General features: G+C 40.3%; 3 protein-coding genes across 8 annotated transcripts; 1 reads left to right on the top strand and 2 right to left on the bottom strand.

Moving 5' to 3' along the window:
- Positions 1–51: 51 nt before the first annotated feature.
- LOC110844693 (titin) lies at positions 52–6,769 on the top strand. The gene is made up of 9 exons (XM_022090963.2): positions 52–1,337; positions 1,401–1,621; positions 1,699–1,903; positions 1,966–4,203; positions 4,527–5,309; positions 5,386–5,470; positions 5,546–5,735; positions 5,812–5,871; positions 5,949–6,769. Exons 1-9 carry the CDS (start codon positions 1,307–1,309, stop codon positions 6,114–6,116), a joined length of 3,981 nt encoding a protein of 1,326 aa, XP_021946655.1. The 5' UTR covers positions 52–1,306; the 3' UTR covers positions 6,117–6,769.
- Positions 6,770–7,662: 893 nt separating this feature from the next.
- Positions 7,663–14,441, bottom strand: LOC110844692 (putative leucine-rich repeat-containing protein DDB_G0290503). 6 transcript variants are annotated; one of them, XM_035848664.1, is made up of 5 exons: positions 11,028–14,441; positions 9,779–10,586; positions 8,877–9,695; positions 8,605–8,790; positions 7,663–8,209 (listed from the first exon to the last, which is right to left on the bottom strand). In XM_035848664.1, exons 1-5 carry the CDS (start codon positions 14,402–14,404, stop codon positions 8,159–8,161), a joined length of 5,241 nt encoding a protein of 1,746 aa, XP_035704557.1. In that variant the 5' UTR covers positions 14,405–14,441; the 3' UTR covers positions 7,663–8,158. The 6 variants fall into 6 exon arrangements, with proteins under 6 accessions (XP_035704557.1, XP_035704554.1, XP_035704556.1 ...); XM_035848661.1 differs by having other exon boundaries at positions 9,779–11,285; positions 11,412–14,441; XM_035848663.1 differs by having other exon boundaries at positions 9,779–12,161; positions 12,603–14,441.
- LOC110842716 (COP1-interactive protein 1) lies at positions 14,414–18,243 on the bottom strand (the record flags this gene model as incomplete). Its single annotated transcript, XM_035848816.1, has 9 exons — positions 17,673–18,243; positions 17,363–17,436; positions 17,193–17,281; positions 17,049–17,116; positions 16,865–16,971; positions 16,491–16,793; positions 15,872–16,407; positions 15,663–15,787; positions 14,414–15,585 (listed from the first exon to the last, which is right to left on the bottom strand). Coding segments are annotated over exons 2-9 (2,430 nt in total), but the record flags the coding sequence as incomplete, so codon positions are not given.
- Positions 18,244–20,189: the final 1,946 nt, after the last annotated feature.

Below are 20,189 nucleotides of genomic sequence, written 5' to 3'. Positions count from 1 at the left end.
ATATTCCCAATGCAATGCAATGTACTTGTTTGTTATAAAGGTGGCTCAGAGAGACTCGACTATTAGGTTTGGTGTGATATGATAGTAAGCATAGGAAATAAGAGAGCACCACCAAAGCAAAAAGTATAGTAGAACCATTGATGAGAGAGAGAAGAGGATATTACACTCTCTTCTTTATACACATACATATACACCACTTACTTATTATACGAGTCCTTATTACACAACAACCCCAAAAGTAAGGTCACCTACCTACCCAACTTATAATTAAAACTTTTTGGTAAAATTTTTTTTAAAAAACGAACCTATGTGCAATGGGAGTTGAGGAGGATTAAAAAATTATAATAATCGTCATCATCATCATAGTCAAACTATTGATCTATTTCTGCTACTGGAGGAGGAGGGGTAGGATGCACACGTAGTATACGCATAAACTATTTAACGAGGATTGAGCAATTGTGCGTCAGTAAGTTAAACGGTGGAGAAGATATAACTAAAGAATGAAACTACTTGTTTAACTTTACGGGTAGACTGTATTTTTTTGAGGGAATCGACATGTAGTCTGATAAAGATTTATTGAATTACTTTACGAGGTACTACGTATTTAGCGAATTTTTTGGCTGGTATAAGATTACCAATTAGTTAAGTAAAATAGGGGAGAAGAGAGATTAAGAGGAAAAGAAATGTACAAATAAGATAGAAAATATAACTGTTGTTTGCCCACACCACTTCTTTTACTGACTTACTTATTACTTACTCTGCTAGCTATAAAGAGATTGCATTTAAAGTTGTAAAAGCAAACCCGTTAAAAGCAGCCACATTTTGTATGTACCTTATTCTCTCACATACTTGGATACGAATACGTATACCTAAAAGTTGCTTAGTTTTTGGGCTTGTCACGTACGTTATCACTTAAACGATAAGAGCTCAACCTTTGGTTTAACACGCCTGGTTTGGTGTAATGAAATCGAGTACTTTTAATCATCATATACGAGACAGACGAAATCTACATTTCCAGCATATTTGATCAATCAGTTATCACTTTTGGTTCAGAATAAGAGTCGTGATTAAAAAACTTTGCTACGTATGTACCAACACATTTGCATTTGTTGAACATGATTTACACTAAATAATAAGAAGAAGAAAGTGATGAAATGACGTTGTAAAGTGTGTGTGGTGTGCATACCCAAAAATCGTACAGTAATGGTGTTCACTAATACATAATTAATTTAATGGGACAAAGTGCTGAAACATTGTTTAAACTCTTGGAATAAGAGTTGACCACGTAAAAACTTCCAAACTGGAAATGCCCGACGGAGTTAGAAATAACGGAATTGGTAAAAATTTGCTTTGGTATTTCTTGCCAAAAGTGCAATATTAATGAGTAAAATCTACTACAGATAACTCAATCTCAGTCAAGAACTTTCTCTCTGGTGGTGACGATGAAGAGGAAGAAGGCAATATACCCAGGATTATTACTAGCATGGATACAAATGGTGGTGTGATGACGCCGATATCGGGAGAAAATGATGTCGGGAAGATTAAGGGTAGGAATAATAAGTTGCCCTTAACTGCACCAAATAGTCTCAACTTGTTTGATCTCATAAAAACTGGAGCAATGGTAACTCAGAATTTCTGGAAAAGAAAGAGAGAATTATGCAGTTACATATGTAATAATTTACATATTTACGTATAAAGGTTGGCGAGAAGAACGGGAATTCCAGTCCGAAACTGCGACTTTCTTCCGGTCCTCGCGACTCTGACTACGTGATTTTAGTACTTAATCAAAAGCAACGGGAGGATGACGAGGTGAACATGCTGATCGACAGATTAAGAGAGAATGGTGTCACGTGCTTATTTATGAAGAATAATGGGACCAATAATAACACCACGACGGCCAAATGTGAGTCATAATTCATTGAATGATTGGTGATAAAATTCCTTAATACAATGATTAACTTGCAGCTCCTACACCTTCATCCCTCCTGATGCCCCCGCTTGACGAAGTGCCGGAAGTAGTTACCACCACCACGACGAGCAGCAGTAGTCCTACCAAATCTCCATTATTCCTCTCTTCTCCGGATAGAAAGTCTCCAGAAAAAGTACAAAATGGAAAGAGTTCTTGCGGTTGTCTGTGCAAGTGCAATGGTGGCGGCGTTTGTGTGAGTAGAACTTGTCTACAAATTAGCAGTAGTGGTGGCAGTGCAATTAGTGATAAGAAGGGAAATCTTGGTGTTCCTCCAAAGGTTTCCACGAATTCGAGTTCAAATCATTCACAAACTCTGAAAGAGACAATTTCCGTTCCTCCATTAATTCTCCGCCTACCAATCCCCGTCCTCAATATTACGCCCAAAGATTCTCAACCCGTATCAGAAAAATCAGTGGCGGAGAAAGTCAAGGAGGAGGAGGAGGTAAAGACGCTGGACGATGTCGAGGAGAAAGTTTTGCCTCCTCCGGAAGAAGTCGATCCTCCGACTTTGTCGTCGAATAAGAGAAAGCGGAAACGAAGAAGGAAATATCCATATGTGGTTCGAAAGCCTGTTAAAAAGCGAAGGGTCGCGTATGATGAGCTTAATGTTGAGAGTAGTAGTGCTCCAATTACGAGTGAACTTGATACTACCGAAATAGGAGGACTTTCTCCAGAACTTTCTCCAGCAGCAGAAGCAGAAGTCACTCTTATTACTCCCCCCATCGTTGCTTTCACATCTTCACCACCAACTACTCAAAAACCAAAACGTGTTCAAAATATAATCAAACCTAAAGCGAAACTTGGTCGGCCCCCGAAATCGAAATCGAAACCAAAACCTCGGCCTAAACATGTAAAGCTCACACCGGGACGAAAATCAAAATCTAAACTGAACGGACTTTCACCCTCTTCTTCTCTTCCAGTCATTCAATCACAACCACTCCTACTTTCATCCTCTTCTTCCTCGGACGATCCATACGTATTTATTCCCGACGAGTTTGACGATTTTGAACCCGTTCCGAAACTATTTTCGCCAAAAAGTGGGCGAAAAAATGGTCTCTGTTCGCCCAACAATGGCTTCGTCTCCGTGCCGTCCAGCTCGCCTACGATACTTTCAGTCCCACTTTCTTCATTGTCTCCAACTCGTCTCAATCAACCACTCATTAGTCCCTCTGCTCCTCCCACCATTCCCCCAAAAAAGGAAAAAGAGCCCCCAAAAATTGAGGTACCAATCGCATCTCCTCCTCCACCTCCCACCATTCCCGTAAAAAAGGAAAAAGAACCCCCAAAAATCGAGGCACCAATCGCCTCACCTCCACCTCCTCCTAAGGAAGAAAGCAGTAACCCCACCACCACCACGACCTCCTTGTCCTCCGAACTTAAAAAGAAGACCAAGCGAAAGAGAAAGAACGAGGTGTGTCAACTTTTACAGTGGGCAATTATTTCCCCGAGACCTTCCACCCCAAGATCTACTCTGATCACTGCTTTCCTTCCCAAGGAGTCGGCAACCAAGGATGCCACTAAAGACCAGTCATCACCATCAGCATCATTAACCAGCCCCTCAACTATTCCCCTCCCACCACCACCACCACCACCACCACCAATTTCTGATATTACTCCGCCGTCAAACGAGGAGAAGAAAAAAGGCGACAAGGAAACGTTTGTGCAATCAAGCACGAGTATTGCTCATGCAGCAGAGGACAGAGCCACGCAGCACAGAGACGACGACACCACTCCGCTCGCTCAATTACTGGAAAAAGATAAATTAAAAGAGGTTGTCCAAGAAGAAATTAAGGAGGATAAGGCAGTTGTTGATCTCGATAAGGACGGTGTGGTGCTTATCAATAACGACAGCATGCCACTCCCCTTCGTTCGAGTCCCCTGGGGAGGAAGGAGGGGTAAGGGGAAGGTGGTAAAGCGGAAGAGGAAGAAGCGATCTGAGCTGCATTACAAAAAGTCGAAAAAGTCAAAAATTTCTAATTCCAATAAATCCTGTGTTCAACATAAAGAGATCTCAAATTTACTACGAGAAAAAGAGGAGGTGAAAGCGGGTGAAAGTGGGAATGTGAATGAAAAAGGCCGAGTTCTTTCGCCGAAAAAATTGGGCAAGCCCTTATCAACTATGGATAAGGACCACACCCCGAACTTGAGGGAGGACGCTGAGAAGATTATAAAACTCGAGGATGTGGTTGATAACGACGCAGGAGTGATTACGAAATGTGAGTCAAGCATAAAAGGTAAGATTTATAGTTTAAATATTTTAATATGTGTTACATACATGTAGTATGTTACGTCGTGTTAAATATTGTTAAATATCTAATCGCTGCAATTTTAAAGAAATCTTCAGTTAGTCAGAATCAGGGTTGGTATCATTTTCGATAAGTAAAAAAAAAAAATAACCCATCGGAAACCAATATTTGTTCATTTTAAAGTCAATAGGATAATTTTTAACGATAATTAAACAACAGCGAACGTAACGACTCCAGAGTATTCTAAATTTGAGCTAGAAAATAATTTCTCATTTCATACTTTACATCACTATTAAATCCTTATTCTGCAGGTGAAAGCAGTGAGTCTGCCCCTCCTTCAACCGAGCTTCTTCCTACCGAGCTTCCTACCCCCATTCAGAAAATGTTACCCCCACCGACGAAAGTAGCAGTGGACGAGGTATGGAAGGTTCCCGCAGACCCCGTCCCGTCCACTTCTGGTGCTTCTACTACAGACTCCCCCCAAGTTCCCAACAACTTTCTCGACGCCATGCAACTCCGTCGCCCTTCGTTCTACTCTCTGATCGCGGGAAATGTTCGGAACAATATGGAAAACTTTTTGGATGGGCGACCTGCCTCCTCAACTTCCGGAGAAGGAGGGAACAGTGGGGCAAAAACGAAGCGGAAACGGAGACCCCGTCCCCGCAACGGGTTCCTCCTTCATCACGGCGACAACTTTCCTGAGGATCCCGAAGCTCCGTACAAACTCCACTTGGCGACACAAATCATTCTCAAGCTGAACAGGCGCCGGTCTAAATTTAAGCCGAAGGAGGACAAGGGAAAATCCCTCCTCTCCTATCTGAAGTTGGTGCCTAAGAGGGTTAGTCGGACGTCGAAAGCATCCGCCCCCGTCGCCATACCGGAAGACTCCATCACGGAAAACGTTCCGACCGAGGAGGAAATGAATGCTAGGATCACATCAGTTTTTTCGGGCGAGTGGGTGCAACCGAGGAACTACGTCTGTAATATTTGTGGCCATGTGGAGAAGGACTTTTGGGATATGGTTCACCACAAGGGGGAAATTCATCCAGGGATTGTCGTGACGCATGTCGAGTTACCAGACATGCCACCAGAAGGTATGTGGGAACATGTGTACTATAATTTTCATCAGTTTGTTATTAGAAAGTTCCCTAATTTTTGAAAATTATCCAGGGTTTCGCGTTCCTCCACCCATCCCATCAAGCGCGAGCGTCCCAACAACACCACCACCGTGTACAAAATGCTCTGCAACTTTTAGGTAAATGATCTAACTTTGCTTAGGTACATATTCAAGAAAATCATGGCTAATAATTTGTCAATTTTTAATTTTCAGCACTTATCCTGATCTCCACCTCCACATTTTCGAATGTGCTGGCAACACCACGTGGTTGAACGAACTTAAAGAAGAGACTCAGCCCCAGAGGAAGAAGAAGTCGAAACGGAAGCGTGGTTTCAACCGATTTAAACGGCGTCTCTCCAACACGCCGAGAAAGTGTAATCCGCGATTGAAGACGGAATCATCCGTGAGTTGTCATATTTTTTATTTATTAAATCATTGCTCAGTTAACTTACTTATTTTGCGCTCAAATTTATACTCAGCCCCACAAACGTCGAACCGTGGACGTGTTCAAGTGCGAATTTTGCACTCGAGAATTCAAGGTATTTCCAAATTCATATCCATCTTTCTACATCAATTTCATACCTAATTCCACTAATTTTTGTTAAAATAAATTTAGACTGAGGGCTGGCTTAAGAATCACCTAACAACTCACTCCTTACCAATTTCGATCCCGTTGGATAAGTTGAAACAGTCACTGCCACAACGTGCCTCCTCCACCATCGGACGTCGAAGCGTAGTTCAAAACCTACTGGCTAACGGAAATTTCAAAAATGTAAAAGATTAACCAATTCTCGATTTGTTAACTGGGCCCATTTCTTACTAAAAAGTAAACATGTTTAGTATCTGCGTATTTCGAAAAACTTATAACAAGTTCCGTCCGTCCCGTTAAATATTAAAAACTTCGAGTGTATGGACGTTACAAAATTTTTAAAAAATATTGAAAATTACCTCAAACAAAAATATGTACGTAACTTGGTTTCTTTCCGAGCTGTTCATTGTTCTTTATAAAAGTATGTAAACTTTATGATTATTAAAGGCAGCTCAGTTATTTATTGCTAAAAATATTGTGGTGTTAGAGTGGATCAGATTAATTAGTAATCACTGTCGTTGTTGCCACTATTTTCTAAATTGTTACATAATAACTTGTGTAAATTTTAATACGTATAAAAAAATGGAAACTGTGTGATTTCGTATTACGGGAAGGATAAAAGCATAAAAATATGTGTGTAGCCTGTTCATTTTGCTATGATTCGAGTCAACTAATTTATAGAATGTACTTTTAGTAACCGTGTAGTATTGAGAAATGTAGTGTGCATTTTTTTATTTTCTACCTATCCAATACGTAAATATATGTATTATATGTGTTGCGATTTATAAAGATGTCAAGAGAAAAATGTTCGAGAGAAATAAATCGGCCAAGAAAATATCTAAAATCTACAAAAACTTTCTGTTAAGAATTGCACGAATTTATTTGCATCATATTGAGGCAATTCACGCCCTCCTTCGTAACTACGTAAACAGCGTAAAATCCGTAAACTTACAAACGTTTACAAACTTTTACAAAAATTGCCAAGGAAAACCAGTTTACAAACTTTTGTAAACTTACGCAGCTCACAGGCGTCTTTTAATTTTGTAAAGTATTTTGTAAACTCAATTTGGGGAAGAAAAAAAATTGTTCGATGCAGAAACTTGGCAATATATGTTGCTAGTGACTCCTAATCAAAGAATACGAAGTGAAATTGGAAAATTTTTCAAGCAGAGGTACCCGAGGGGGTGACCCATACCGGACTTTCAAAATCATCCAATCGAGCTGAAATTTCGTATAGAAGCTGCTAAAGGCCCCTAATGGAAGAATATGAAGTGAAATCGGTAAAATTTTCACATCCGGGACCCGTTGGGGTGACCCATACCGATTTTCATAACTTGTCTCAAAAAGCTGAAATTCGGAACGGTGATACTTAATAGCTTCTCATCAAAGAATATGAAGTCAAAAATGAACAAAAAATAACCAGATGGACAATAAGGAAGGGGTACCCATACCGATTTCTAAGAAGTTATATATTCAGCTAAGATTTAGTGAGGAGTCGAAAAATAACTTAGGATTAGAATTTAGGAGGGTTGAAATTTTTATAGGAACAGCCTCCACTGTTCGTGGTATATATTATATCAATAAATGCAGCTCCACAAATTTCTTCCATTAATTTCCGTTTTCTGGAAATGATCAGCATTTTGTTTCAATTATCAGATAAATTTTTACGAAAATAATTGCAAAAGTGAATTCACGGGAAGCCGTTTGTAAACGTTTGTAAGTTTACGGATTTTACGCTGTTTACGTAGTTACCAAGGGTGCGTGAATACCCTCATTATTTTCGACATCAGTAATATACAAATCTTTTCTATTGGTTAGCACATTAAAATTGTTACAAAGTTCAAAATATTCTGTAATATTTGTTATTACTGGTTGTACTATCGGCATTTAGACGGGTTGTGGAAAACGTGATTCATTTGGCATAGTACACAAATCTTAGTAAAATGGTAATAATGACTTTTTAAAAATACATATAGGTATAAAAATTCCCGTATTTCTTTATATAATCTTTTGGTATAGATAATAGTTTGAGTCGTAATTATAATTAATTATTAATACTGAACTTACATATAATTTTACACATATTTAACAACACGTGGACACAAGACCGACTTTTAAAGTGATAAAATAATTATAGAAATAAATAATAATTATGTTCAAGTAATTTTCACAATCTTCAAGCAAACTTTATCGAGCAAGGTAGGCAGGAGTGGCAGGATGCGATTGATTTCATTCGGCTATCGAAAGAATTTCAGTCCGAAACGCTTCTTTGGTGTCATTGTCAGTGCCTATTTGGTAGGAAAATAAAATTGTAACGCTCATGCTGCAATATTTGGGAAAAGTTTGTGACTGGTAGTGAAAGATGGGGGAAGTGAAAGTATAATAAGTGAGACGCTTACGTACATGGAAATAAAAAGCAGATCAGGATAGAAAGACATTAAATCACAACGGATCACACAATGAAAGGAAAATTGTCATCGCAAGACCGACGAGGACATTTGGTGATAGATTTACGAGAGTTTCGGGGAGCTGTGGTGGAGTTGGAGAAAGCGTTATGCAGAGGAAAAGATTCTTGGCGAGTTGCAGTCACCGATGATAATTTTACAGTCATTCGTTGATTCCCAAATTGTGCAGGTTTTCTATTTTGTGTCTCATATTCAAACATAAGTAAATCAATGCTCACCGAATCTGACTTTTGTTTCCGATTCATTCTCTCATCAAAGGAGGGACCCGGTTGACGAAAAGGGTCGTCAGAGGAGGATGGAGTGGTAGTTGAAATTTGGGATGCATTTCTATTAACGTAACTCGAGTTTGGGGAGAGTGGTGTGCGTGAATCTAGTCCTGCTCTTGCAATTCTGCCACCTAATACCTGGAAATACAAATAGATATACAATTACATTTAAATAAGCCACAAGTACATAATAGATATAATAATATCGATCAATATTTACGTACAGTTCCACTAACAGACTTTTTTGGTGGGTCCAACGGAATTGTGAACGCATCAAATCCTTTGTTAGTTACAACGCTGGGTCCACTAACTGACTTTGGCATATTTTGACTACCCTTACCACGACCATTAGGTCGGAGTCCAGGTAAAGCTCGTAAAATATTTTCGTCTACTGGGGATGCGTCTCTAAATTCTTCGTTAGGATAACAGCTCCTCATGTGCATCGGCATCATTGTGTTTCTCCGTTGGATTTCGCGCATACGGTCCAACCCGTCTTCGTTCCCATATATAGAATTAACGTCGCTTGATCGATGTGATGAAATAGAGGAGAAAGTGTTGTCGCGAATATGAAAATCGAAAGGTTTCTTATCCATCATGACAAATTCCATGTCTTCTTCATCAGCACATGAGAAATATTTTCCAGCACCGTCAGGAACAGCTTTAGCTCGAGCGGAATTAGTAGAACCGTTTGACCGCACAGACATCATTGACACGGAAGACAGGCGACGATCCGCTGACGACGGTTGATGTGGTATAGAAGGAAATTCTGACTTGAAATTAATGGGTGGCAACGATGTGAAGGAGGAATCTCTGTCACGCTCAGACTCGAAAGAAGGGTTTACATAACCGTGATGGGAATCCATTTGGCTATGGTTGCGAGCCTTGTTTGATTGTAGTTTAGCCTTCAATATGTTCATTTCGGACCTTTCAGCATCCAATTCGTTTTTAAGTTGACGTATCCGTTGCTCCAAATTGTAAATTTTGTTGGTCAGTTCTAGATTAGCACTTCGTAACAAGGCTCTTTCTCTTTTAAGCGTCTCGATCTAATTCAAATCCATAAATTTTACCATTTTTAAGTACAGCATACAATTACTTATTATGACTGTGATTATATTTGTTAACTTACCATTTCCACGTTATTCTCAGACTGGATCGCATTTTCTCTCAACAATTCAATCTCCCTTTGCTTCTCAGCTAGTTTTAATTCCATTTTCTCCAATTCCCTGCTGGTTAAATCCGTCATGTGTTTTTTTAAATCTTCAAACTTCTTCGAGTATGAGCTCTTCACCTCGTTTCGAGTTTTAATAATATTCTCATCCATATCCCCCAGCAATTTGGTCAACTCCACCAATTTAACATCTGCCCTTTCCAACTTCGTGGCTTTCTCCTCGAGTAAATTAGACATCTCTTCTATTTTAATCCCAGCCGTTTTCAAACTTGAGGTCTTCTCGTCGAGCAAGTTGGAAATCTCGTCTATTTTGACCTCTGCCCTTTCCAACTTCGTGGCTTTCTCCTCGAGGAAATTAGACATCTCTTCTATTTTAATCCCAGCCGTTTTCAAACTTGAGGTCTTCTCGTCGAGCAAGTTGGAAATCTCGTCTATTTTGACCTCGGCCGATTTCAAACTGGTGGTCTTCTCGTCGAGCAAGTTGGAAATCTCGTCGTTTTTGACCTCGGCCCTATCCAACTTCGTGGCTTTCTCCTCGAGTAAATTAGACATCTCTTCTATTTTAATCCCAGCCGTTTTCAAACTTGAGGTCTTCTCGTCGAGCAAGTTGGAAATCCCGTCTATTTTGACCTCGGCCGATTTCAAACTGGTGGTCTTCTCGTCGAGCACGTTGGAAATCTCGTCTATTTTGACCTGTGCCCTTTCCAACTTCGTGGCTATCTCCTCGAGTAAATTAGACATCTCTTCTATTTTAATCCCAGCCGTTTTCAAACTTGAGGTCTTCTCGTCGAGCAAGTTGGAAATCTCGTCTATTTTCACCTCGGCCGATTTCAAACTGGTGGTCTTCTCGTCGAGCAAGTTGGAAATCTCGTTTATTTTGAACTCGGCCGATTTCAAACTTGAGGTCTTCTCGTCGAGCAAGTTGGAAATCTCGTCTATTTTGACCTCGGCCGATTTCAAACTTGAGGTCTTCTCGTCGAGCAAGTTGGAAATCTCGTCTATTTTGACCTCTGCCCTTTCCAACTTCGTGGCTTTCTCCTCGAGCAAGTTGAAAATCTCGTCTATTTTGACCTCGGCCGTTTTCAAACTTGAGGTCTTCTCGTCGAGCAAGTTGGAAATCTCGTCTATTTTGACCTCGGCCGATTTCAAACTGATGGTTTTCTGCTCGAGCAAGTTGGAAATCTCGTTTATTTTGACCTTGGCCGATTTCAAACTTGAGGTCTTCTCGTCGAGCAAGTTGGAAATCTCGTCTATTTTGACCTCTGCCCTTTCCAACTTCGTGGCTTTCTCCTCGAGCAAGTTGAAAATCTCGTCTATTTTGACCTCGGCCGTTTTCAAACTTGAGGTCTTCTCGTCGAGCAAGTTGGAAATCTCGTCTATTTTGACCTCGGCCGATTTCAAACTGGTGGTTTTCTGCTCGAGCAAGTTGGAAATCTCGTCTATTTTCACCTCGGCCGATTTCAAACTGGTGGTCTTCTCGTCGAGCAAGTTGGAAATCTCGTCGTTTTTGACCTGTGCCCTTTCCAACTTCGTGGCTTTCTCCTCGAGTAAATTAGACATCTCTTCTATTTTAATCCCAGCCGTTTTCAAACTTGAGGTCTTCTCGTCGAGCAAGTTGGAAATCTCGTCTATTTTCACCTCGGCCGATTTCAAACTTGAGGTCTTCTCGTCGAGCAAGTTGGAAATCTCTTCTATTTTGACCTCAGCCGTTTTCAAACTTGAGGTCTTCTCGTCGAGCAAGTTGGAAATCTCGTTTATTTTGAACTCGGCCGTTTTCAAACTTGAGGTCTTCTCGTCGAGCAAGTTGGAAATCTCGTCTATTTTGACCTCGGCCGTTTTCAAACTTGAGGTCTTCTCGTCGAGCAAGTTGGAAATCTCGTCTATTTTGACCTCTGCCCTTTCCAACTTCGTGGCTTTCTCCTCGAGGAAATTAGACATCTCTTCTATTTTAATCCCAGCCGTTTTCAAACTTGAGGTCTTCTCGTCGAGCAAGTTGGAAATCTCGTCTATTTTGACCTCGGCCGATTTCAAACTGGTGGTCTTCTCGTCGAGCAAGTTGGAAATCTCGTCGTTTTTGACCTCGGCCCTATCCAACTTCGTGGCTTTCTCCTCGAGTAAATTAGACATCTCTTCTATTTTAATCCCAGCCGTTTTCAAACTTGAGGTCTTCTCGTCGAGCAAGTTGGAAATCCCGTCTATTTTGACCTCGGCCGATTTCAAACTGGTGGTCTTCTCGTCGAGCACGTTGGAAATCTCGTCTATTTTGACCTGTGCCCTTTCCAACTTCGTGGCTATCTCCTCGAGTAAATTAGACATCTCTTCTATTTTAATCCCAGCCGTTTTCAAACTTGAGGTCTTCTCGTCGAGCAAGTTGGAAATCTCGTCTATTTTCACCTCGGCCGATTTCAAACTGGTGGTCTTCTCGTCGAGCAAGTTGGAAATCTCGTTTATTTTGAACTCGGCCGATTTCAAACTTGAGGTCTTCTCGTCGAGCAAGTTGGAAATCTCGTCTATTTTGACCTCGGCCGATTTCAAACTTGAGGTCTTCTCGTCGAGCAAGTTGGAAATCTCGTCTATTTTGACCTCTGCCCTTTCCAACTTCGTGGCTTTCTCCTCGAGCAAGTTGAAAATCTCGTCTATTTTCACCTCGGCCGATTTCAAACTGGTGGTCTTCTCGTCGAGCACGTTGGAAATCTCGTCTATTTTGACCTCTGCCGATTTCAAACTGGTGGTTTTCTGCTCGAGCAAGTTGGAAATCTCGTTTATTTTGACCTTGGCCGATTTCAAACTTGAGGTCTTCTCGTCGAGCAAGTTGGAAATCTCGTCTATTTTGACCTCGGCCGATTTCAAACTGGTGGTTTTCTGCTCGAGCAAGTTGGAAATCTCGTTTATTTTGACCTCGGCCGTTTTCAAACTTGAGGTCTTCTCGTCGAGCAAGTTGGAAATCTCGTCTATTTTGACCTCGGCCGATTTCAAACTGGTGGTTTTCTGCTCGAGCAAGTTGGAAATCTCGTTTATTTTGACCTTGGCCGATTTCAAACTTGAGGTCTTCTCGTCGAGCAAGTTGGAAATCTCGTCTATTTTGACCTCTGCCCTTTCCAACTTCGTGGCTTTCTCCTCGAGCAAGTTGAAAATCTCGTCTATTTTGACCTCGGCCGTTTTCAAACTTGAGGTCTTCTCGTCGAGCAAGTTGGAAATCTCGTCTATTTTGACCTCGGCCGATTTCAAACTGGTGGTTTTCTGCTCGAGCAAGTTGGAAATCTCGTCTATTTTGACCTCGGCCGATTTCAAACTGGTGGTCTTCTCGTCGAGCAAGTTGGAAATCTCGTCGTTTTTGACCTGTGCCCTTTCCAACTTCGTGGCTTTCTCCTCGAGTAAATTAGACATCTCTTCTATTTTAATCCCAGCCGTTTTCAAACTTGAGGTCTTCTCGTCGAGCAAGTTGGAAATCTCGTCTATTTTCACCTCGGCCGATTTCAAACTTGAGGTCTTCTCGTCGAGCAAGTTGGAAATCTCTTCTATTTTGACCTCGGCCGTTTTCAAACTTGAGGTCTTCTCGTCGAGCAAGTTGGAAATCTCGTTTATTTTGAACTCGGCCGTTTTCAAACTTGAGGTCTTCTCGTCGAGCAAGTTGGAAATCTCGTCTATTTTGACCTCGGCCGTTTTCAAACTTGAGGTCTTCTCGTCGAGCAAGTTGGAAATCTCGTCTATTTTGACCTCTGCCCTTTCCAACTTCGTGGCTTTCTCCTCGAGGAAATTAGACATCTCTTCTATTTTAATCCCAGCCGTTTTCAAACTTGAGGTCTTCTCGTCGAGCAAGTTGGAAATCTCGTCTATTTTGACCTCTGCCCTTTCCAACTTCGTGGCTTTCTCCTCGAGGAAATTAGACATCTCTTCTATTTTAATCCCAGCCGTTTTCAAACTTGAGGTCTTCTCGTCGAGCAAGTTGGAAATCTCGTCTATTTTGACCTCGGCCGATTTCAAACTGGTGGTTTTCTGCTCGAGCAAGTTGGAAATCTCGTTTATTTTGACCTTGGCCGATTTCAAACTTGAGGTCTTCTCGTCGAGCAAGTTGGAAATCTCGTCTATTTTGACCTCTGCCCTTTCCAACTTCGTGGCTTTCTCCTCGAGCAAGTTGGAAATCTCGTCTATTTTCACCTCGGCCGATTTCAAACTGGTGGTCTTCTCGTCGAGCAAGTTGGAAATCTCGTCTATTTTGACCTCTGCCCTTTCCAACTTCGTGGCTTTCTCCTCGAGGAAATTAGACATCTCTTCTATTTTAATCCCAGCCGTTTTCAAACTTGAGGTCTTCTCGTCGAGCAAGTTGGAAATCTCGTCTATTTTGACCTCGGCCGATTTCAAACTGGTGGTCTTCTCGTCGAGCACGTTGGAAATCTCATCTATTTTGACCTCTGCCCTTTCCAACTTCGTGGCTTTCTCCTCGAGCAAGTTGGAAATCTCGTCTATTTTGACCTCGGCCGATTTCAAACTGGTGGTCTTCTCGTCGAGCAAGTTGGAAATCTCGTCGTTTTTGACCTCGGCCCTATCCAACTTCGTGGCTTTCTCCTCGAGTAAATTAGACATCTCTTCTATTTTAATCCCAGCCGTTTTCAAACTTGAGGTCTTCTCGTCGTTTTCGTCGAGCAAGTTGGAAATCTCGTCTATTTTCACCTCGGCCGATTTCAAACTGGTGGTCTTCTCGTCGAGCACGTTGGAAATCTCGTCTATTTTGACCTCTGCCCTTTCCAACTTCGTGGCTTTCTCCTCGAGCAAGTTGGAAATCTCGTCTATTTTGACCTCGGCCGATTTCAAACTTGAGGTCTTCTCCTCGAGCAAGTTGGAAATCTCGTCTATTTTGACCTCGGCCGTTTTCAAACTTGAGGTCTTCTCGTCGAGCAAGTTGGAAATCTCATCTATTTTGACCTCTGCCCTTTCCAACTTCGTGGCTTTCTCCTCGACCAAGTTGGAAATCTCGTCTATTTTGACCTCGGCCGATTTCAAACTGGTGGTCTTCTCGTCGAGCAAGTTGGAAATCTCGTCGTTTTTGACCTCGGCCCTATCCAACTTCGTGGCTTTCTCCTCGAGTAAATTAGACATCTCTTCTATTTTAATCCCAGCCGTTTTCAAACTTGAGGTCTTCTCGTCGAGCAAGTTGGAAATCTCGTCTATTTTGACCTCGGCCGATTTCAAACTGGTGGTCTTCTCGTCGAGCAAGTTGGAAATCTCGTTTATTTTGAACTCGGCCGATTTCAAACTTGAGGTCTTCTCGTCGAGCAAGTTGGAAATCTCGTCTATTTTGACCTCGGCCGTTTTCAAACTTGAGGTCTTCTCGTCGAGCAAGTTGGAAATCTCGTCTATTTTGACCTCGGCCGATTTCAAACTTGAGGTCTTCTCGTCGAGCAAGTTGGAAATCTCGTCTATTTTGACCTCGGCCGATTTCAAACTTGCAGCTTTCTCATCTAGTAAATTAGACATCTCTTCTATTTTCATCTCGGTGGACAACAAAATCTGGTTCTTCACGAGGAGAGATTTTGACGCTTCCTCTAATTTGAGTTCGACATTCCCTAAGGTGTCACTTGTTGTTTGCAACAAATCAGTCTTCTCTTGCAATTTTATTTCTAACTCTTGCATGCACGCTTCTCTTTTTTTAGCTTTTGATTCCATAACTTCAAGTTTTTTCATTGTTTGTCCTAATGTGGTTTCAGTATCCTTAAGCGTTGTCTGTGTTTCTCTCAACTGAACTTCTATAACTGCTGAGGCCATATCTACAAATTAAAGGAATTAAATTAATTTCCGTTTCGTTAGAGAAAATATATTTTAAAAGTTTGACTATGAAAAATACCCTCGCAAGTACTGAGTCCTAATGATTTTGAGCAAACGGAAGTGTCAAAGCTGTCACAAATAGATAAACCCATGAGCCCATTGGCACCATAATGATTATCGCTTCCATTCATCTGTTGGCTGTCTCTGTGGATCAAGAAATAAAAAAAACAGGTATAAAATAAATTAAGGTATGTTTTAGCTTCAATTGCAAGTCATTTTGTAGCTCACTTGCAGTCTTCAATCTCCTGTGAAAGCTTCTTAATAATTTCATTTGTGTTATCAATTTGAGATCGTAAATTATTTTTCTCTATTTCGTCATTTTCCAACTCTTTGAGCATCTCTACTTCACGTAACGAGGCTTGCTGAAGATTTTCCTTCAACGTGGCAATATCTTCCTCCAACTTGAGAATTTTGTTGTTTCCTTCGTCAATCTTTGACTCCAAAACATCAACATAGTTTTCCGATACTTTCAATTTATCTTTTAAATTGTTAGCGAATTTTTTAGTCTTCTCGGGCGTTTCGCTACTACTGGGGCTTCCAATAGTGAATGTTTTGTTCAAATTAGACTTAACTCGCAAAGAATGATTTTCCTTTTCTAATTCGTCGCAACGTTGGGATAGCTTAGAGGACTCTTCTCGATATGAATTTATGTCATCCATTAGGTCCCGTTGGCAAGCGGTAAGAACTTCTATCCGGTTTCGAAGGTTGGATATTTCGTTATTTTTCTCCGACATTAGTAACCGATCGGATTCTAATACTGGTGACTGCAATACAAAAAATCAAATTATACATCGATACTTCGCATCGATACATTAAATACAACTTAAAATGTCAAAACACAACTTACGGAAAGAAAATCTCGCAGGGGAGATTTTTGAGGAGAATTCCAATCTTTCGAAGGAGAAAGGACGTAAATGTGAGGCGATTCAGCCACCGTAGTGTTGGTGGGAAATAATACTTTGGGAGCGGCATTTCTTGTCCTTCTGTTTGAACGGGAACTGTTGTTTTCTTTTTCTTCAAGATTTGCAATGAATCTGGAGTCGACCACTTTCCCATTGTCCAAAACGTACTCGAGGAACTTGGTCAACACGACTTGTGTATCAGTGTTGAGGTAGGTGGATGGGTTTTCCAGAAATAGCTTTTCTTCACTCTGGGATCAAATGTATTTTTAGTTGGATTTAAAGAACAAGAAGTACTTCACATTAATATATCTAGCCATACCTGAAGACTGCTGACACCAATTAAAACGGTTATAATTTTAAGTAGTTCATCCACATTGCTATCGTACGCATCTTCAAAATTTATCCAATCGGGGGGAGTATACGAATCTGTGGAACAAATTCACAAGTATATGATAAAAGTTTTAAATAATTCACATTATCTATCTTGTCCATTTAATATTTACCTTTCAATGAAATTTTTAGAATGTGAAAAATTTGTGCTTTGTTTTTTACGTCGACTGTTTTGTGAAATCTGTTCATACAATGAAAATAATGATCTCATATATACACACATTAAAATGTTTAGTTAATTAATTGATTAGCCTTACAAAATCTGCAAAACTTCACACAGAAATTTCCCATCTCCAAGTTCTTTAATAGCTTGCAAAGGGTTTTCAGTTAGGCGAAGTGAATTGACCTGCAATATAAGAATATGTATTAACATAATAAATATTGAATAGTGAATATGTATAATTTTAGGATAGAAAATTTAAATTACCCAATCCAAAGCAATATTTGGCCAATCCATCTCACAAACCGGAAGCAGTCTGGATATGTGGAACTTTCAAATACCTGCAATTACATCAATAAATTTAACAATCATCATCATTATTCATTACTTTTACTTGTATTTTATAGGTATTTCCCACATATAATTTTTAGTTATCCTTCGAATTTTGACATCTAAAAAGAAAACGTGAAACTACAAATCGCCAACACAACGGTCACGCCGGCATGTAAAACATGTACCCACTCTAATTAGCATAATAATTAACGAAATTGTTAACCTTCTTAAAATAAAAACGCACCTTTTCTCCTTCTTCCAGTCCAGCACGACGATTTTAGTTTAAAATTTTGATTGGAGAAGTGACTTCTCCAATCACCAGTTTTTTTAAAGTTAACTAAATATTTCAGGGTTTATGATTGATTAAAAAAACTTTAAACAGTTACGAGTCACTTTTCTTATAAAAACTGCATCTTCCAGGCTAATGTTCCATTTAAAAATAAATAATAATTAAATACTGAAGAGCACCTCCCTCCGTAAAGTAAATGCTGCTGCTGGAGAAAAGGTGTTCGTTGACTTGGGTTACTTTTTTCAACCGTCAACAACAAATCTGCACGCACTTTGTTGTCGGTGGCTGTTATTTTCATGCCGCATTTCATACTCTCAGCTCACCCGCCGCCTTCGTCGCAATGATAAAAACCTACAGTGTGCAGTGTTTATATAGCCCGAGTCAGGGACAGAGTCCTCTTCCAAATGTTTGTCAAGTGACCGGTACAAACCAACTACTAATAGTAGTTGGTACCGGTCATTATGGGGAAATTTTTGTCGATTGCGAATTATTCGCAATCGTCGCTGCAAAATTGCAGCTTCTTTAACCAATTCCAAAAACCCCACTGGGTCCTCCTGGCAAAAAAAATCTTAAAGTTTACTTTACATTTATTAAGCTAATCTAACCCTGCAGGACCACGCCAACTTTTAGTCGTCTACGCCCGTTTTCCAAACCAATGGGGGTGACCAGTGTGTGCAAAAAGTCAGCCTTGTTGCTATTTGTTCCTATTTGCCTATTTGCCTTTTTGCGTGCCTTTTTGAACTGTATAGAAAACGCAATGAATAGCTTTCACTTTAATTTTATTTCTTCTCATCTCGCCAATTCAAGTATGACCAATTTCTCGAATATCAGTTACCAATTTTTAAAATAGCTACTTTTAGAGGTCAAACATACCCTTAGAAACGGTATGGGTCACCCCCTAGGCTACTCTGGTTCCACTTTGTTCGCTTTTAACTTGATATACTTCCATACGAGACCATTAAGTATCACCATACCGAATTTCATCTTTTTAAGACAATTTATAAAAATCGGTATGGGCCACCCCCTAGGATCGCTCCACATAAAAATTTTACTAATTTAACTTCATATTATTTCATTAGGAGCTATTAGAAACGTCAATGGTAAATTTCAGCTCAATTAAATGATTTTCAAAAATCGATATGGGTCACCCCCTCGGGTCCCTCCAGATAAAAAATTTGACCAATTTCATTTAATGTTCTTCCTTAAACCCCATACGCAACCTATCTACCAAATTTCAACTCGATATGACGATTTTGACAAATCAGTATGGGTCACCCCCTAGGGTCTTTCAAAATAAAATTTTTTCCAACTTAAATTCATACTCTTTCATTAGACACCATTAGCAACCTCAGTGCCAAATTTCTGCCTTCTATGACAATTTTGAAATTTTGATGCATAATACCCCATCCACCTATATGACCCCCACTGGTCAACCACTTGACCGATTTCGCCCATCTTCGAACTTAACTCCTCATTTGCCCCATACTACATGTGTAGCAAATTTCAAGTCGATAGGATGAGTTTAACGAGAGTTATCGTAAGACGGACAGACGGACGGACGGACGGACGGACGGACGGACGGACATGATGGTTCCATAAGCCCTGACTCGGGCTAAAAAAAACTTGTAAAAAATTACTCAAAGTTTCAATGTTTTTAGCCCGAGTCAGGGCTTATGGAACCGTCATGTCCGTCCGTCCGTCCGTCCGTCCGTCTGTCCGGCACGATAGAGCCAAAACGGCTGAACCGAATGACTTGAAATTTTTACCATATGCATATTGGACAAAGTTAGGAAACGAGTTCGAAGATGGGCGAAATCGGTCAAGTGGTTGACCAGTGGGGGTCATCTAGGTGGGTGGGGTATTATGCATCAAGATTTCAAAATTGTCGTAGAAGGCTGAAATTGGGTAAAGAGGTTGCTAATGGCTCCTAATAGATAAAAATGACTTCAAGTTGGAAAAATTTTGATCTTGAGGGACCCTATGGGGTGACCCATACCGATTTTTCAAAATCGTCATAACAAGCTGAAATTTGGTAGAGAGGTTACTAATGGGTCTTAATAGAAGAATATGACATGAAATTGGTAAAATTCTTATCTGGAGCGACCCTATGGGGTGACCCATACCGATTTTTAGAAATTGTTTTAAAAAGATGAACTCGGGCACGGTGATAGTTAAAGCTTCGTATTAAATAATATGAAGTTAAAAGTGAGTAAATTGCAACCAGAGTAACCCTGGAGGCTGACCCATACCGTTTTTAAAACTTGCTATTTCCATCAGAAATTTGGTATGGAGGCCAAAAACCACTTCTGGATTTAGAAAATTAGTTCCTAACTGAAAATTTAGAAGCGGAGTCTGACTTATCGAGTCAGGGACTCTGTCCCTGACTCGGGCTATATAGAGTCTGCACTGTAGGTTTTTCAATTATGGACCAGATTTTGGAAATATAATGTAAAAAAAATATGCCGTCTTAAA

Source organism: Folsomia candida, unplaced genomic scaffold (assembly GCF_002217175.1).
Source record: "Folsomia candida strain VU population unplaced genomic scaffold, ASM221717v1 Fcan01_Sc002, whole genome shotgun sequence".
In the NCBI taxonomy this organism is placed as follows: Eukaryota; Metazoa; Arthropoda; class Collembola; order Entomobryomorpha; family Isotomidae; genus Folsomia; species Folsomia candida.
The sequence above is the reverse complement of the archived record's forward strand: the minus strand, read 5'-3'. Positions and strand labels throughout refer to the sequence as shown.